We start from the raw sequence: 16,584 nt of genomic DNA, 5'->3' as shown, positions 1-16,584 counted from the left end.
ATTGAGCTTTTTGCCGAATGTGCCCATGTTTTATTAACCAAATTGTTTCTCCATCACAGGATACAGCAATGAGCAAACTCTGGTTCAAACAAGATGATAAGTTTTTCTTGCCAAAGGCTTGTCTCAACTTTGAATTTTTCAGGTATGTAAAATGAATCTAGCTAAAAAGTTTCTTACAAAAATCAACAATCCCATTCCTAAAAGTTTTCTTTGCTTCCGGGAGGACCCATTTGTAGAAATGAAAGGAACTAGAGTTATGTAGCCCAGACCAGGGAGGGCTGCTGCTGGTAAGGGTTATTGTAAGAGTCAAGGTTGTCAGTTCTTCCTTTGCACTGATGAGCACACCCTTTAACTGATATGATTTATGTTAGCAATTAGGAGGACATTCCTAGCCTTCAGGGCTTTGGAGTCTGGGGAGGCTGTAGGCTCACCCAGAAATTTCATACAGGAAAGATTGAATAATTGAGGGTGTTTTCTCTTGTAGTTTCGGTTTTGTATTCCTGAAACTTGCCCAGAGGAGGAAGTAGTAGTTACTAAACGGTCTTTTTCAGCCTTTAAACATCTGAAGCCCTTAGATATTGTTTTCTCTGTTCTTGGCATGGTCACTTATAATGATTTAATTAAAACGGAAGAACATGTTTAGTAACATTTATGAATACTACTGTTGGAATGATTTCTCAATATAAATCTACAGTTCATCTCTGTTTCCTTTTATTTATTTGTATAGTAAAGTATATCATCCAGTTCAAATTTTGCTTTGTGAGTTTATACTTCATAATTTTTTTTTAAAGATTTTATTTATTTATTTTAAATAGAGAGACAGCCAGCGAGAGAGGGAACACAAGCAGGGGGAGTGGGAGAGGAAGAAGCAGGCTCTCAGCGGAGGAGCCTGATGTGGGGCTCGATCCCAGAACGCCGGGATCACGCCCTGAGCCTAAAGCAGACGCTTAATGACTGTGCCACCCAGGCGCCCCTATAGTTCATAATTTTTTATTTAAAATTCAGTGGTGTGTGTTTATGAAATAAACCTATCATCATGTAATAATATTCACTAATTTTTATTTGATCGACTTGACATGAAATTAAAACTAAATGCGTTTTAAATGTTTTGGAATAGGGAAAAAGAAACTCTAAATAGAAAATTAGTATTTCACCAACATGTACAGCTGAGCTTGTAGGGGGATGTAAACATAGTATTTTATAGCACGAGATTCATGGACTTACCTGGAGCTTGCTGAGATTGTTTACTTTTCACACTAAACATGAACTGTCCAGCTATGACTTATTGTTGGTAGAGAGCATTACAAAGCTGGTTTTATTTTTTGATATTCAGAGTGATATTTGTAACATTCCAAGCAGCTTGTTACTACTTTCCCATTTGACTTCTATGATTATGAATTTCTTTATCTTTTGAAAGCCCATTTGATATTTTTGCATTCTTTACACTACCCTGTGCAGTTCTTAGAATTAAAAACGTCTGCTTCCCGAAAGTTCCTCTCTCCGTGTTCTGCTCTTCCTAGAGGTCACACTGTTAGGTTTCTTGTATATTCTTCAAGACATTTTCTGTATGTGTACACCTTTTAGTATTTTGAGAAATAGGATTATATTATGCATATTTAGTTATAGTTTTAAAAACTCTGATCCGTATTTAAGCATATCGCACCTGAATACAAAATAATATTTTTTTAATTAACAAATGAACCAGAATTTAAGCATTGCAGTTGAATCATGTTCTCTCTTACAGCTTACCAGCACAGCTGCTGTGCATGCAGCATTTTAGGACACTTAATGGAATTGCATTCTAAGCTTGAGCCATATGGCTCTGAGCTCCCAGACTTTACTTTTTCTGGCTTTTCATTTCCACCTGAAATTGGCACATAGGTGCCTATGGGGCTAAGCCCTTCCTAGATTCTCTTTTATTTGATAATTTTGCTTTTGTGAATTGTGCTGTGAGTTTCTGAGCAGTTGTTTGCTTAAAGAAGGAAGTGTGTCATGTATATAATACAGTACTTTAATTGTACTATATACAGTACTATAATTGTCATATATATAATACAGTACTTTAAAAAATTCAGTGACAGAGCATCCATTTAGATTTTCCAGATGGAGAATGTTTATGTAGTTATAGAATTTTCTCTTTGATTTTAATTCTCTTAATGGCTAAGCCTCTTCTATTTTTGCTTCATTATCAGCTTTGATAAAATTGTTACCTTTGCTGTCAGTACATTAGTTGTATTTACTGTGCTACAGATAGAGTGAAACTAATTTGCTACCGAACAAGCCAAGCAGGCACCTGGTCTCAGGTCCTTTGCACTGGCTGTTTCCTCAACCTGCCCTACTCAGATGTCCCCAGAGCTTGCTCCTTTGCTTCCTTCAGGTCTAGGCCCAGATGTCACCTTATGAGAGAGGCATTGATTAACTATCTTATGTAAATTAGCAATCGTCTCATCTTACTACCACCACCCTTCATTCCTATTCCTCTTACCCTGCTTAATTTTTTTCATAGCACTATCCCCACTCGATTTATTAAAATTTATTCTCTCCTCCAACTATACTATTAAACTCTGTCAGGTCAGTGACTTTGCCTGATTTTATTCCCAGTACCTAGAGAAGACCCCAGCACTAGGCTCTTTAGAGCCGTACCTGCTTCCGTGTATAACAGTAGTAAGCGTGTGATACACGTTTGTTGAGTGAATGACTCTTACTTGTTTGTCATAAAGGTAAGCAGTGTCATATAATTGAGTGAGCAGGTCACTAATTCTGCCACTACCAGCCCAGGTGACATGTGAAAAGCTGTGTTTCTTATTTGGGAGATGATTCAAGTTAGGTGATATCTGTGGCCTATTTAGCTCTTGCACTCTGATTGTTTCCTCATTTTGGTTGCTCTTCTTAAGTATTTTTTTTAATTTTAATATTTTTTCCTAGCTCTGTCTGCAGTCATATGGTGGGAATTATCAATTATTTTACTGACAGTGCTGTAACTTTATTGGTTTAGGGGGAAGCTCAGAGATGAGCTCACATTTCACAGGTCTCCGTTTTTCTTAAGTTGAAAAATCACAGCACACAAACTTCTCAGTCTCGTACTCATGTCCCCCCAGGGTGTGGCTTGCTTAGAGGGAGGAGGACTTGCAAATGCCCGATGAGCTCTGTTGGCCATGCCTCCTTCTTCTTTCTTTCTTTTTTTTTTTTTTTTTAATTTATTTTTCATCTTCAATAAGACCCAGTGTGGGACTGGAGCGCACGCCCCCGAGATCAAGAGTCATGTGCCCTTCTAACTGAGCCAGCCAGATCCCCCATTATGCCTCCTTCTTTTAGCCTAACACAGGCATGCCTTTTGGCCTGTTCCCACTCTGTACCTGCCCTGAATTTCTAACTTGCCCATCTGGCCACACACCATCTGGGGCAAACAGTTGCTTCTCCCTCCTCACCACCACCAGCACACATGGCATATTTCAGGCTTCTTTTTCAGACATCTTGTATTTTTTTGCCTCCTGAGAAGAACAGACTCAAGAATTCAAACCATATCTTCAGGAAATGGTATTAACCGATGTTCAGTTTCTTGATCCATCTCGAAAGGCCACATCACATTGGGAAGTAATAAATCAGCTATTTTACTGTCAACATTTTCTTCCAGCCCATTTGCTTATGTGGACCCCTTGCACTGTAACATGGCCTATTTGTACCTTGAGCTCCTCAAAGACTCACTCAACGAGTATGCATATGCAGCAGAGCTAGCAGGCTTGAGCTATGACCTCCAAAATACCATCTATGGGATGTATGTAAGTACCCACGTCTTAGAGCCTTCCACTCATCAACATTTTTTTGTATTGATTTGATGGAAGCATTTTTGATTGAGGGTATGAGTTTAATTTCTTTTTAAAAAAATATTTATGGCTAATCATATTTTCTCATCATTTAATTTTTCAGTTAGCTCTTATTCTAAGTATTCAGTGATTCCATTCACATTATGCAAATTTTCTTTGATTTCTGTTTTTTTTTTTTTAACATCTTTCATCAGATTATCATATTTTTTCTCCTCAAACAAAATGGGACCCTGATTGAGGTTTAGATCACACCCATTCTCTATGTGAAATCTTGGTCTTTGACAACAGAATGATGTCTTCCTGCCATTGTAAAACATAAGGTTGGCCGATTCTGTTTCCCTAGAAATTCAGATCATGAGGCTGCATATCCATACTCTTCGGTCATGTTTCTTCATTACCATGCCACTGCTTGAGGTATCAAAGCATTTCTTTTGTTTTTCTTTTTGTTAGTCGCTACATTTATGCTGATCCTCTCCATTGCAACATGACATACCTGTTTATCAGGTTATTGAAGGATGATTTAAAAGAGTATACATATGCAGCACGCCTCTCAGGTTTGAGCTATGGCATTGCATCAGGAATGAATGCAATACTTGTAAGTAAAATGAAAACCAAAGAAAAGGCGCCACACCGTTTAAGCATTATGTTGAGCTTGGGAAAACTATTAACTTCTGCATTTTTAAACAAGAAGGTTGATGGTTTTTTCCTTGCACCTTTTTAATGATTGAAGAACTCAAATTAGTAGTAGTTCCACTAATGAATGATTCAGTAGAGTTTAGTGCAATTTGTGAATGTGTATGTGTGCTACATTTATTTGCATGTTCCTCTGCTTGAAATGTTTAACATATTAACTCTGAAGGCATGTTGTTCTTTCCATGTGCTTGAGTGTATTAACATCTGTAAGTGAAAAATAGCTGTAGTTATTGTTGTGGTGCCTGAATTTCACTCCTAATAAGTTTCCTTTATTTTTGCTGACAGCAGTAGAAAGCTCCTGTGGTCAAATACATTTGATGTTTTCATTTAATTTATTTTGTAGCATGCACCATTAACTACTTTTAAGTGTGTTTTAAAATAAGCATTATTAAAAACATCCCAAGAAATAACTAGGTTTTTTCTCCTGAAATTATTTCTGATGTGTTTCCAAACTTTAATCTCATTTCCAAATTAACATCCTTTCTATGGCACACATTCATTTGCACTGTTCTTGAAAAATAGCGTATGTTTTAGTAACAACTAAAATGAGAGCATGTGCTGTGTACTCGTACTCCTCTTGGTAAATTCTTATACAAAAGATTTTAGGGTTTTAAAGTTTTATTTTGTAGTGCTTTTTTTTTTTTTTTTCTTAACACAAGTAAAATTTCCAGTAGCTTTTATTTAATATGTGTGTACATACCTAACCATTTTCAGAGTCTAGGGAAATTTGAAGCTCAGAGATCAAAATAAACTCCAAATAGAAAAGTAAGAATCTATTGTTGATTTTTTGCTATTGAGTTTTAGTAGCATATTACCATTAAAATAATTTTTAATTTATGACAAAATGAGCTTTCTGCTAGTTGTCATTCCGGTTCCCGTGGTACATGATGTGCTCTTCATGGCCTCACTCCTGAGGTTCTTGTCTATCATTTTGTATTAGGTAGAGGCTTTTATAGGTATTCCAGTTGCAGTGTGTCCTCTATTGCGGAGGGTGCCACCATGTGGAAATATAATAATAGGCATCCCCTGCTTTTCCAGGGTTAGCTTTTGGAGACTATTAAATTGTCCCAAGGCAAAAGTCCTGATAGTACAGACTGTGTGTCTTCACAGCACATCTGTTTTGCCATTGGCTTTTGATACATCGGGAGAATTCATCAAACAAGCAAGTGGTGAGATGTATGCATCCTTTTTGGGCAACATTGAATGACAAAAATGGCAAAGTGCCACAAAAATATATACACCCACACACAAAACTGGGGCCGCCTAATTTCACCAAAGATGATTTTAAAAAAATAATTAAATATAAACAATTTTGAGACATACCTAACAGTTGGCTAGATGATACTACTGGTGATTTTTACCTTCTTACCACGTTTATAAAAACTTTAAGCCTGCCATTCCTTAGAAGTTATTTTTGAAGATTAAACCTAAAACACATTCTGCAGTTAATTTTGATTTAATGAGAACTTGAATTTTGGTATGTGGTGTGTTCTGCTGTAGTTTGGCGTCAGGTGAGTTTTCTTATTGTCGACTTCATGTAGGAATAGCAAAATTAGGCTTTTGGGTTATTAGTAAATAAAGATGGTTAATGTTCTCTTCCTAAGTTAAATTATATTTATGAGAAGATAAATTAATTGAATTCTCCTTCACTTTTATTTTAATATACCTGGCTTTGGGATTTTCTCAGTGTTTAAAAATCAAGCTTAAGGTGTTTATTTGGAAGTTTTTTCGTGATATTTTTAGACTTCTAATACCCTGAACTCTTTTTTGTAGCTCTCGGTGAAAGGTTACAATGATAAGCAGCCGATTTTGCTAAAGAAGATTATTGAGAAAATGGCTACCTTTGAGATTGATGAAAAAAGATTTGAAATTATCAAAGAGGCAGTAAGTTTCTGAACTCATTTTTGTGATCTTGTTGTTCATAAGGTGGTAATTTTGTCTTATTGTGAACATTTCTGAGAGGACAGGAGGAGAAGCACTACTAACGCTATGGCAGTCCTCTCACTCTGTCTTTGCTAAGTCCTGTGCTCTACCCAGAAAAGGACCCTGGGTGACTTAGGGACACCTGACCCTCAAGAGCTGGGAAGTTTGCAGCACTGACTTTCAGAGAGAAGCCTGAGGTGGACCTAGTAGCTATGAGGGACCCCTTGAAAGTTTCATCCACTCTTCACTTCAGAAGGACACATGATTCTGCAGACTGAGGTCTTCCTGCCATGAGAACCTTGTCACATTAGGGCAGACTATTTAGGCTTGATGTGTCTTCCACTGAAACTCAACTCACAGTTGGCCTGATAATGGAAATATGGGATGGATAGCTATTTTAAAAGCCAAACTGTGACCTTAATTGTACACCAGAAGAAAAATTACCATTTTTAAATGTAGTTTTCAGATAAAGATCCAGTATTTTGTATATAAGTGGACATGCTGCTTGCTCATAGAGACTTTTGGAATGGCCTTGTGGTACAGAATCGAAGGATACCAAGAGATGCAGGCCCTGAAAACTGGGGACTTATGAGGGTGAAAGATGTCCCATAGTGAGGACACTTAGACCACATGTCAGGTGCTGGGGATAAAGCAGCAGCCCAGACAAAAAAAAAAAAACAACATACCCTTTAATTTAAGGATCAGAGAGTATTTAAGTAAGCCCCATTCTAAATTACCTCATTTCCAAAAGTAGAAGGAAGCAAATATTCCTGCATCCCAGTAACACAGGATTTATGCAGAATGAAGTTTGATTATAGTTGATCTTTTTAAGTGAATTTGAGGACTTATAAAATTAACGAACCCATGTCTCCCTTCACTAGTATATGCGCTCTCTTAACAATTTCCGAGCCGAGCAGCCTCACCAGCACGCCATGTACTACCTCCGCCTGCTGATGACTGAAGTGGCCTGGACGAAGGATGAATTAAAGGAAGCCCTGGATGGTGAGACTTTTTCTACTTATAACCTTCTTCATTTTTTCTAAAATCATTTTGATTTATCCTGATATCTAGTGTTTATGCTTTCTAATAACTTACAGTTTTTTATAAAAAACAGTGGTGACCTTCGAAGTGGCTTTCATATTCAGGCGGTGTAGCCACATTTGCTGCTTTCAGCCTGGACCCGTAGCAGTTAGTTATTGCCGTTGATAGATTTCTGCAGGTGACTAAAGGTTTGACCAAAACACTTACCTTGTTAATGTTGAAGTTTTCAGAAGAGGATAAAGGTACTGAGCTTGAAAGTCTTACTATGTAGGAAGTGCGCTCAGGCATCTTTAGATCTGTTCAGTAAAAACTGGAAAATGTGTAAAGCCTAAAGTGTCGTCCTTTGTTGCTTTTTTTCTAAAATCTTAAATATAGTTTTCAGAGGTTTTGCTTGAAAGTCCTAAATTCCTTGAGGACAATGATTATGCCGCCTTCTTATCCTCTTTATTTGGTATCTAGTATAAAGTATGTCCTCAGTTTGCATCTAATGAATGCCTAGTGAATGGAATGAAATTACTTAGGATTATTTTATTGGAAAGAATGTAGACTGATAGTACCCTTTATTGTTTTATCTGTCTTGCTTCTCAGTATTACTTTACTAACTAATCTTTTCCCCCACATGCTCAGCAGTAAAAGAATACTGTTGAATTTTTAATGACCTTTTATGATAAGTCCTTACTTATACTTATTATGTAAGTATAATGCTTTTGATGTCTTCAGTGACAAATCAAGAGCAGAGTACTGACAACATTATTTTATTGGTTGCCTCAGACATTGGGTAGGCGTATAGATTTTAAAGTTCATTGACTAGAACTAACGCATTTTTAATTTGGCATTTTAATATACTTTGCAAAATGTTTGAGTCATGTCTAGTTTAGAGTGAGAATTTTACCTTTTTTTAAAAAAACACATAATTGATTTAAAAACTGTTTTAAAACTTGAACTTGTACTCAGCATAATCAAAAAGCAAAAGTTTTGGATTTTTTCCCCCCTTTGTTAGATTCTGGGTCAGACAGTATATAAATTTTAAGCAGAATAAGCTCTAAAGTATATCATAGGCATATGAAACCTAAAATGTGTTTTTTATAGAGAAAGCACTTTTTAGGTTGACATTCTCTGCTCAAATAAATAATCCTTTTGTTGCGGTGTGTGTATATACTCATATAGTAGTCCAGGAATGTCAACGTGGCTTAATGTGGAGACATTTCAATGTGAGAGGCTGGCTGCCTCAGGACTGTAAATCAGTCAGCTGTCCAGGTGCCGGTAGCAGGAACCTCAGAGTTCAGTTTGGTCCAACAGCATTTACCGACTGCTGTGCAGCAGGCCCTAGACTTCAGGTGCTTGAGATAAAAAATGATCAGTTATAGATGGGGTTTCTTGGATCAAGGAGTTCCAGTCTAGTGGCCAAGCCTGAATGTAAACAGATCATTGCAGTATAGGCAAAGAGAGTAGGTGTTGTGGTAGAGATCTGCAGAGAGTGCTCACGGGGTCTGGAGAACAAGCGTGCACTTCAAGATTAGTCAGACCAGGGGTCAAATGCCAGCTCTACAACTTCCTAGCTTGATGCCTTTGGAAGGAAACTTAAATTTTCTTCACTTTGGTTCTCTCACCTTTAAAATGGGGATAGTAGTGCATAGTTTGAGGCTTATAAGATAACACGTATAAAACAACAGACCCATAGTAGGCACTGGTTAAATTCCCTTCCCATGTCTCTCTTTGAATTCAGTCACTGTTTTTAGCATCCACTGCAGCAGTTACTAGTATGATGTCCTAATGGAAAAGGGACAACTCTTTCTTATTGAAGAATCACATCAATACATGGAAAAGGAATGAGGGGAACAGAAAATCACTATTATGATGACATAATAGTAATTGATACAGGCAATGTGCACCATTGGATGCTAAAATTAATGAGTAAGGGAAAACAGGATATTTGTATAGTCTCAAAGTGTATTTCCCCCCATATAAATATTTACTAATCACAGTGGGAAAAGTCAGCATCGATGGGCAGATGGCTTTACCTGATTACTTGTAGAACATACATGAGTTACTCTGTTATAACTGAAAGATGAAAACAGTGCACTCACAGTAAAGACATCAGGGAGACACCACTGTAACCACATGGTGTGTGTTAACATCATCAGGACAACAACATATCAACATCATGTTTCCCTGATATGATGCGTTGATAAGGGCACATTACCTCTGTGGTATTCTTCCTAGTAGTTGAGTAGTTAAGCTCAGTTTAACCATGGGAAAACACTGGACAGACTCAAAGGACATTCTATAAAGTAACTGAACAGTACTCTTCAAAAATCTTAGGGTCATAAAAGACAAGGAAAGACGGGAACTGTTATAGATTAGAGGAAACCTACAGCACTAGCACATAACTGTGTTAGTGATTAATATTGTAATAGTGTTAATTTCTTAGTTTTGACCATTGTACTGTGTGGAAAGATCTTAATATTCAGAAAAACTGGGTAAAGGGTATACAGAACTCTGTAATGTTTTTGTAACTATTCTGTAAGTCTTCAAGTAGCCCAGGGTGGTTTCTTTTGAAACCTCATAGACAGAACTCACTATTTTTTACACCTTTACAGATGTCACCCTTCCTCGCCTTAAGGCCTTCATACCTCAGCTCCTGTCACGGCTGCATATTGAAGCCCTTCTCCATGGAAACATAACAAAGCAGGTGGGTGGTTGAGGTTCTAGCAGACTTTTATGGACCAGTGTAAGAGATTTTCTTTACCCTGGCCTAAGACTATTCACCACCACAGTGTGATTATAAGCACGTTAGTCTTGACTTCTCTGCTCTATGGAGGAAGATAGGACAGCATATCAGGGAGTAGAATCATGGTGGTTAACTTTGGATCTACTTTCGTGGCTGCTTCCTCTGCTCTTGCCTGTCTTGTGCAGTCACAGGAGGAAATGGGAGTAATTACCCCTACTCTGTGTAGGACAGTAGAGCTGTGTAGTGGATAAGAGCACATGGTGTGGAATCAGCCTGCATTTAAATACTGACTCTGCCACATACTAGATACTTATTCTTCCAAAATGTGTTAACCTCTCAGTACTCAGTTTTTTTTATCTGCAAATTAGAGTTTAAAGATTAAATTAAATGGTACATGCTAAATGTTTAGCACATGGAAAGGTTTCTGGAATTCCCATTCTGGAATTCTGGCAGCCTGTCTCAAGACTCCGTGCTTTCAGGACGCCTGGGTGGCTCAGTTGGTTGTCTGCCTTTGGCTCAGGTCATGATCCCAGGGTCCTGGGATAGAGCCTCGCCTCAGGCTCCCTGCTCAGTGGTGAGCCTGCTTCTCCCTCTGCCTGCTGCTCCTCCTCGTTATGCGCTCTCTCTCTCTCTCTCTCACAAATGAATAAATAGAATCTTTAAAACAAAAGACCCCACACTTTCCCTACTATGCTGTATTGCCTCCAAAACAGTATGCCGAAGGTCAGATGCTAATAAGTGGCAGAGACAGGAATTTTTACTAAGGTCAGATTTATTTATTAAAGATTTTATTTATTTATTTGAGAGAGAGAGAGTGCACGAGAGTGGGGGGAGGGGCACAGGGAGAGGGAGAGAGAATCTCAGGCAGACACCCCACTGAGCACGTAGTCCAGTGTGGGTCTCCATCTCCCAACCCTGAGATCATGATCTGAGCTGAAACCAAGAGTCAGATGCTCAACCAACTGAGCCACCTAGACACCCCAGTTTTATTTTTTAAAAAGCCATATGCTCACTCACTTCCTTTGCTTTGCTATAACCCCAAGTGTTTGTGGTCAGGGTCATTCACTTGGGACCAACTTTCCATCACCAGTACCTCTCCAGCTTAGGTGGTACCTTTTCCCGTAGCATTGAGATCGCTGTTGATGCTGGTCTGGGTCTGTTTTTCTTCACCTCTACCAATTGCCAATTGACAAATTAAATTTTTATCCATTTGAATAGGATCAAATATATTTAATGTTTAAAAATCCATTTTTATGATAAACTAGTTTCTTTCACAAGTGTGTTGTTTTCATATTGCATGGGCCACCACCCAGTATACTATTTTTATTCTCACAGACAAGATAACATTTGTGGTTTTATAATATGCCATGCCCTTTTTCCACAGGCTGCACTAGGAATTATGCAGATGGTTGAAGACACCCTCATTGAACATGCTCATACAAAACCTCTTCTTCCAAGTCAGCTCGTTCGGTATAGAGAAGTTCAGCTCCCTGACAGTAAGTTGGGATGTCTTAACTTTGGGAATGAACTACTTTGACATAATGTTGTGGGTGATTACAGGTGGGTTGAAGTCACTTGGGTGATAATGTATAGTTTTATGGTAAAGATCTACTGGGATCCTCTACTATTTATAGAAGTATGGTTAAAGAGAAGTAATTCTGCCAGAAAATTCTCTGTAGGAAGGCCAAAGAGGTGAAATTGGAGATAGGCAATTATTTTGAAGAGGACGACATTGGAATTGACTGGTAGTTGAATGCAGAAAAGTTAGGAAGTAAAAAAGGTACAAAGCTAAAGAAATGTTGACTGTGAAGCTTGAAATAAAATCTATTTATGAAAAATGGAAACTAGAATCATAATACTGAATTGGAAGCCCATAGGAGTCTTTGGCAGAAGTAGTTTTAGAAAACTCACAGGTGCAAACAAAAGCATGTATTCATTATATGCATATTTCATAAGGAATTAGCATAAAAGAATGGGTGATAATTAATATACTGGAGTTTGCAATGTTGGATTACTTTTGTATTAACAATGGTTTCTTTTCATAGAACAACTCATTAAGCATTATTTTCAGTTATTGTTCAAAATTATATAATAGGTAGTAAATTAGACTGAGGATGAGAAGCATTGGTTTTTTTGTGTTCTTTTGTTTTTAGCTAAATGTGATTGTTGGCTGTTCCCCATGCATGCGTGGTCTGTGCTCCACGCCTCCCCCCCCACCACACACAATTTCTTCTGCCTGAAATAGTGCTCCCTTTTCTTCTCTCTTCCTTATAGACATCTATACCCTCTTCTTCCACGCCCCACCTTACAAGCCACCTGTTCCACTAAACTTTTCCTAAAACTCGCAGCTGGAAGTAGTCCTTCTCTTCAGACCTCCCAGCACAGGTTTTCTGAAGCTCTCCTGGTTGAAGCCACTGAGCACTTCTTCTCTTGCATTGGGATTGAAGTGCATCTCCATTTCTGTTGTTAGACTATACATTTTCTAAGGTTAGCGGCTGTTTCTGGGTCCTTTGAGAAGCTGCTAAAGCTACTCCAACATGGTGTTACCTCAGGTTTGTTCCTTTCTCACCGCTGCAGGGCAGAGAAGATTCAGGATGTGCCAGTCAGAAACCATAGCACTTGGGCGTCGGGCAAAGGGAGGCCAGTCCAGAAACAGATTTTCAAAGTGAAATCAGTCTTTCACACCTTTTTTTAATCCCACTTCTTGCTTTCTCTCTGCTCTCCTAGGGCCTTATCTCTTTTACTTTCCAAGTGCACTTGCAAGTTGTTCCATGCTCAGAAATAGCTCAGTTCACATTCCATTCTCCAAATGCTGGGTGTTAGGAAATCATTCTAATTTAGCCAATTGACCAGGTGTGACTGTCTTACACAGTTCTTCAGTTAATTCTCCAGAAGACAATATTTATAATTTAAAAAGAAAATTGTCAGACATTGTGAAGGAGGAGACATTTGGGGGTATATGTGAAAAGGCTAGAAGTTGGGAGGGGGGCGGTCACAGTAGCCTTACACACCATGTTCCCCTTCCTCTTGTAAGAGGAAACTTTGTGCCGCCAGGATACGATCAGAAAGTGTGACTGTTGGTCAAACTTGGATCTGGTCAGAAAAATGAAATAGGTGAAATACAACTCCAGCTATGTGCCTCCCTTCACTGTTGATGTCTAAATCACCGTCTGTAAGTGAACAAACGTTTCATTACTACTCTGAGATATCTTCGTTGGGAATCTTATACTAAGTAGTAAACACTGTATATACTCAGTCACATTGATGGCTCGTGAAGTAAAGTTATTAAATCATAAAGCATGATCATCTCTTTTCAACTGTTATGTGTTGATATTTGATCAACACATCTGAGTTTTAGTCTTTGCTCTTTTCCACCATTGCAATGTGGTGTCCTTAAATAAGTCCCTCTGCTTCTCAGGGTCCTAGTTTCCTCATCTCTACAGTGAGGTATTAGGCTAAGTTATCTCTAAGCATTATATACATTTGTGTAAATTTGTGAAATGATCTTTAGTGTGTTGATATTGAGATTAAATGCTAAATAGAATGTAGATATGTAGAAAATGTAAGATAATAAAGGCACAACTAGTAATTTTATTTTCCTTTATTTTTTTTATTATTAACATATAATGTATTGTTTGTTTCGGGGGTACAGGTCTGTGATTCATCAGTCTTACATAATTCACAGTACTCACCACAACACGTACCCTCTCCAATGTCCGTCACCCAGCCACCCCATGCCTCCTACTCCCCTCCCCTCCAGCACCCCTCAGTTTGTTTCCTGAGATTAAGAGTCTCTTATGGTTTACAACTAGTAATTTTGAAAGAATTGTTTTTGTATGTTTATTAAAATATAAGTGCTATTTCCGTTGAGGTTCTTATCTGTATCAGCTAGTTCTAATCTAGTACATACATTAACTTGTATTTTGTATTAACTGTGGACCTTACTTAGCATTAATACTTAGCCATAAAATGGGTCTTTTGTAAATTTTTTGCCCTTTAAATTTGATGAATGTTTATTGAGGGCCTGCCAAGTTCAAATCACCGTATTTAACTAAGAATTCCCTTAGGTAAGTTAGTTGAGTTTCACGTTCTTTTTTTTTTTTTATAATAATATTTTTTATTATGTTATTCACCATACGGTACATCCCTGGTTTTTGATGTAAAGTTCGATGATTCATTAGTTGCATATAACACCCAGTGCACCATGCAATACGTGCCCTCCTTACTACCCATCACCAGCCTATCCCATTCCCCCACTCCCCTCCCCTCTGAAGCCCTCAGTTGAGTTTCCCATTCTTAATAAATTAGTTGCAGTTTGGAATTGCCAAAAACACCAACCAAATAGAACAACTTTAAAAAGCCAGGCAAAACATTGGCTTTATTAAACCCTAAATAAGTTTTTGAACCTGTTCTCTTTTTGAAACTTCCTAGGAGGATGGTTTGTGTATCAGCAGAGGAATGAAGTTCACAATAACTGTGGCATCGAGATATACTACCAGACAGACATGCAGAGCACCTCCGAGAATATGTTTCTAGAGCTCTTCTGTCAAATCATCTCCGAACCTTGCTTCAATACCCTGCGTACCAAGGAGCAGCTGGGTGAGAGGGAAGCGGGGACTAGCAGGAGATCGTAGGCTTTGAGCAACCCTTGTCCTCGGAAAACATTCTCCACATGTACAGTCCCCTTGCATGGTGCTGCAGTTGCTATATCGAGGCTTGTGAAAACCTTGTTTATGGGGAATCCACCTCTAAAAAATAAGCAATTAACATCTTTTGGACAGTAAAGCAATTCTTAAGGAGAAGACTGTGCGTTTACAGTACATACATGTCAATAAAGGATATTTTGGATGGGGGAGAAGGTGCTAATGGCAAGATTATTTATTATGGAAGGCAAGCCATCCAGAGAAGCTTAGATTCATGAAACTTTGGGTTCCCTGAGGGCAGATATTATCTCTTATCCATCTTTGTATCCCAAGCCTGAGGCATATAGAAGGTACTTGGTAAGTCTTGAGAAAATGTTTCAGGCAGAGTTTTAGGCACTATTAAAAGTCCTGGAGATCCTGGCAGGTTTAATCAATGAGAAAAGAAAGAAACCCCAGTAATGACTGGGAAGAACCAATGAAAGAGGATTTGGATGAGTATTTCCAGGTATTTTCATTTTTTAAACAACCACCACACTGGATGCTGGTCATGGAAAGTGGATAAGCTATGAATGGTCCTTCCCTTCACGGAGCTTACTATCTGATCAGCAATGAACAGAAGAGAAGTCCCTGTCCTCTCTGAGCTGACATCATGGCAGGGGAGACAGACCATAAACAAACTATAAAGGAATAGTTACTGTGCAGTGTGGTAAATGTTGCTAAGAGTCTTCAGAGTTCAAAGGTCATGCTGAAGATAGTGACTTCCTCAGAAGTGGGACCCAAAGACACCACAGCTGTCAGAGATGTGTTTCAGGGCAGAGCAGCTGAAGGACGAAAGCCACAAGCTCAGTTTGAAAAAGCTGTGGAAGGGTGGCAGTGCGTTAGCTCACAAGATGACAGCGGAAGTGTGACCTTCTGTTACTCGGTCTCTCGAGACTTCTAGTCCAAATAGAGTTGGTCCAGAAAGGATTCACGAAAGGAACTTGGATGTGAAAGAAAACAGAGCTGGAATCCTGGTTAGGGGATGAAAACGAGTTCAGGTTGTCCTAGGGCTGGGAATGACTTTCACATAGACTGAGGATGATTAGCTGGCAGACAGGTAGGAGTTGTGGGATGTGAGGCTGAATAATGAAGAGGGTTTTTTCCTTTTTAAAAAAATTTTTTTTATTTTAATGTTTTTTTATTATGTTAGTCACCATACAGTACATCCCTGGTTTCTGATGTAAGGTTCGATGATTCATTAGTTGCGTATAACACCCAGTGCACCATGCAATACGTGCCCTCCTTACTACCCATCACCGGCCTATCCCATTCCCCCACCCCCCTCCCCTCTAAGGCTCTCAGTTTGTTTCTCAGAGTCCATAGTCTCTCTTGCTTCATTCCCCCTTCTGATTACCCCCCCTTTCTTTATCCCTTTCTTCCCCTAACCGATCTTCCTAGTTCTTATGTTCCATAGGTGAGAGAAATCATATCATTGTCTTTCTCTGCTTGACTTATTTCACTTAGCATTATCTCCTCCAGTGCCGTCCATGTTGCAGCAAATGTTGAGAACTCGTTCTTTCTGATACCTGAGTAATATTCCATTGTATATACGGACCACAACTTCTTAATCCAGTCATCTGTTGAAGGGCATCTCGGCTCCTTCCACGATTTAGCTATTGTGGACAATGCTGCTATGAACGTTGGGGTGCATATGGCCCTTCCCTTCACTACGTCTGTATCTTTGGGGTAA

General features: G+C 38.6%; 1 protein-coding gene across 6 annotated transcripts in view; it reads left to right on the top strand.

Annotated features, from left to right (window-relative positions):
* Positions 1-16,584, top strand: part of IDE (insulin degrading enzyme) — a 110,317-nt gene that overhangs the window by 80,226 nt on the left and 13,507 nt on the right. For 5 of the 6 annotated variants that reach the window (XM_002916104.4, XM_034662960.1, XM_019796279.2 and 2 more), the window contains 7 exons: positions 60-142; positions 3,635-3,779; positions 6,291-6,401; positions 7,322-7,442; positions 10,082-10,173; positions 11,597-11,708; positions 14,644-14,811. In XM_002916104.4, coding sequence (XP_002916150.1) covers positions 60-142; positions 3,635-3,779; positions 6,291-6,401; positions 7,322-7,442; positions 10,082-10,173; positions 11,597-11,708; positions 14,644-14,811 — 832 coding nt within the window. Of the gene's footprint in view, positions 1-59; positions 143-3,634; positions 3,780-4,274; positions 4,420-6,290; positions 6,402-7,321; positions 7,443-10,081; positions 10,174-11,596; positions 11,709-14,643; positions 14,812-16,584 lie in introns of all 6 variants that reach the window. The other variant, XM_019796278.2, reaches the window with a different exon arrangement.

Source organism: Ailuropoda melanoleuca, chromosome 6, assembly GCF_002007445.2.
Source record: "Ailuropoda melanoleuca isolate Jingjing chromosome 6, ASM200744v2, whole genome shotgun sequence".
Taxonomy (NCBI): Eukaryota; Metazoa; Chordata; class Mammalia; order Carnivora; family Ursidae; genus Ailuropoda; species Ailuropoda melanoleuca.
Note: the sequence above shows the minus strand (reverse complement) of the source record. Positions and strands in the feature narration are given on the sequence as shown.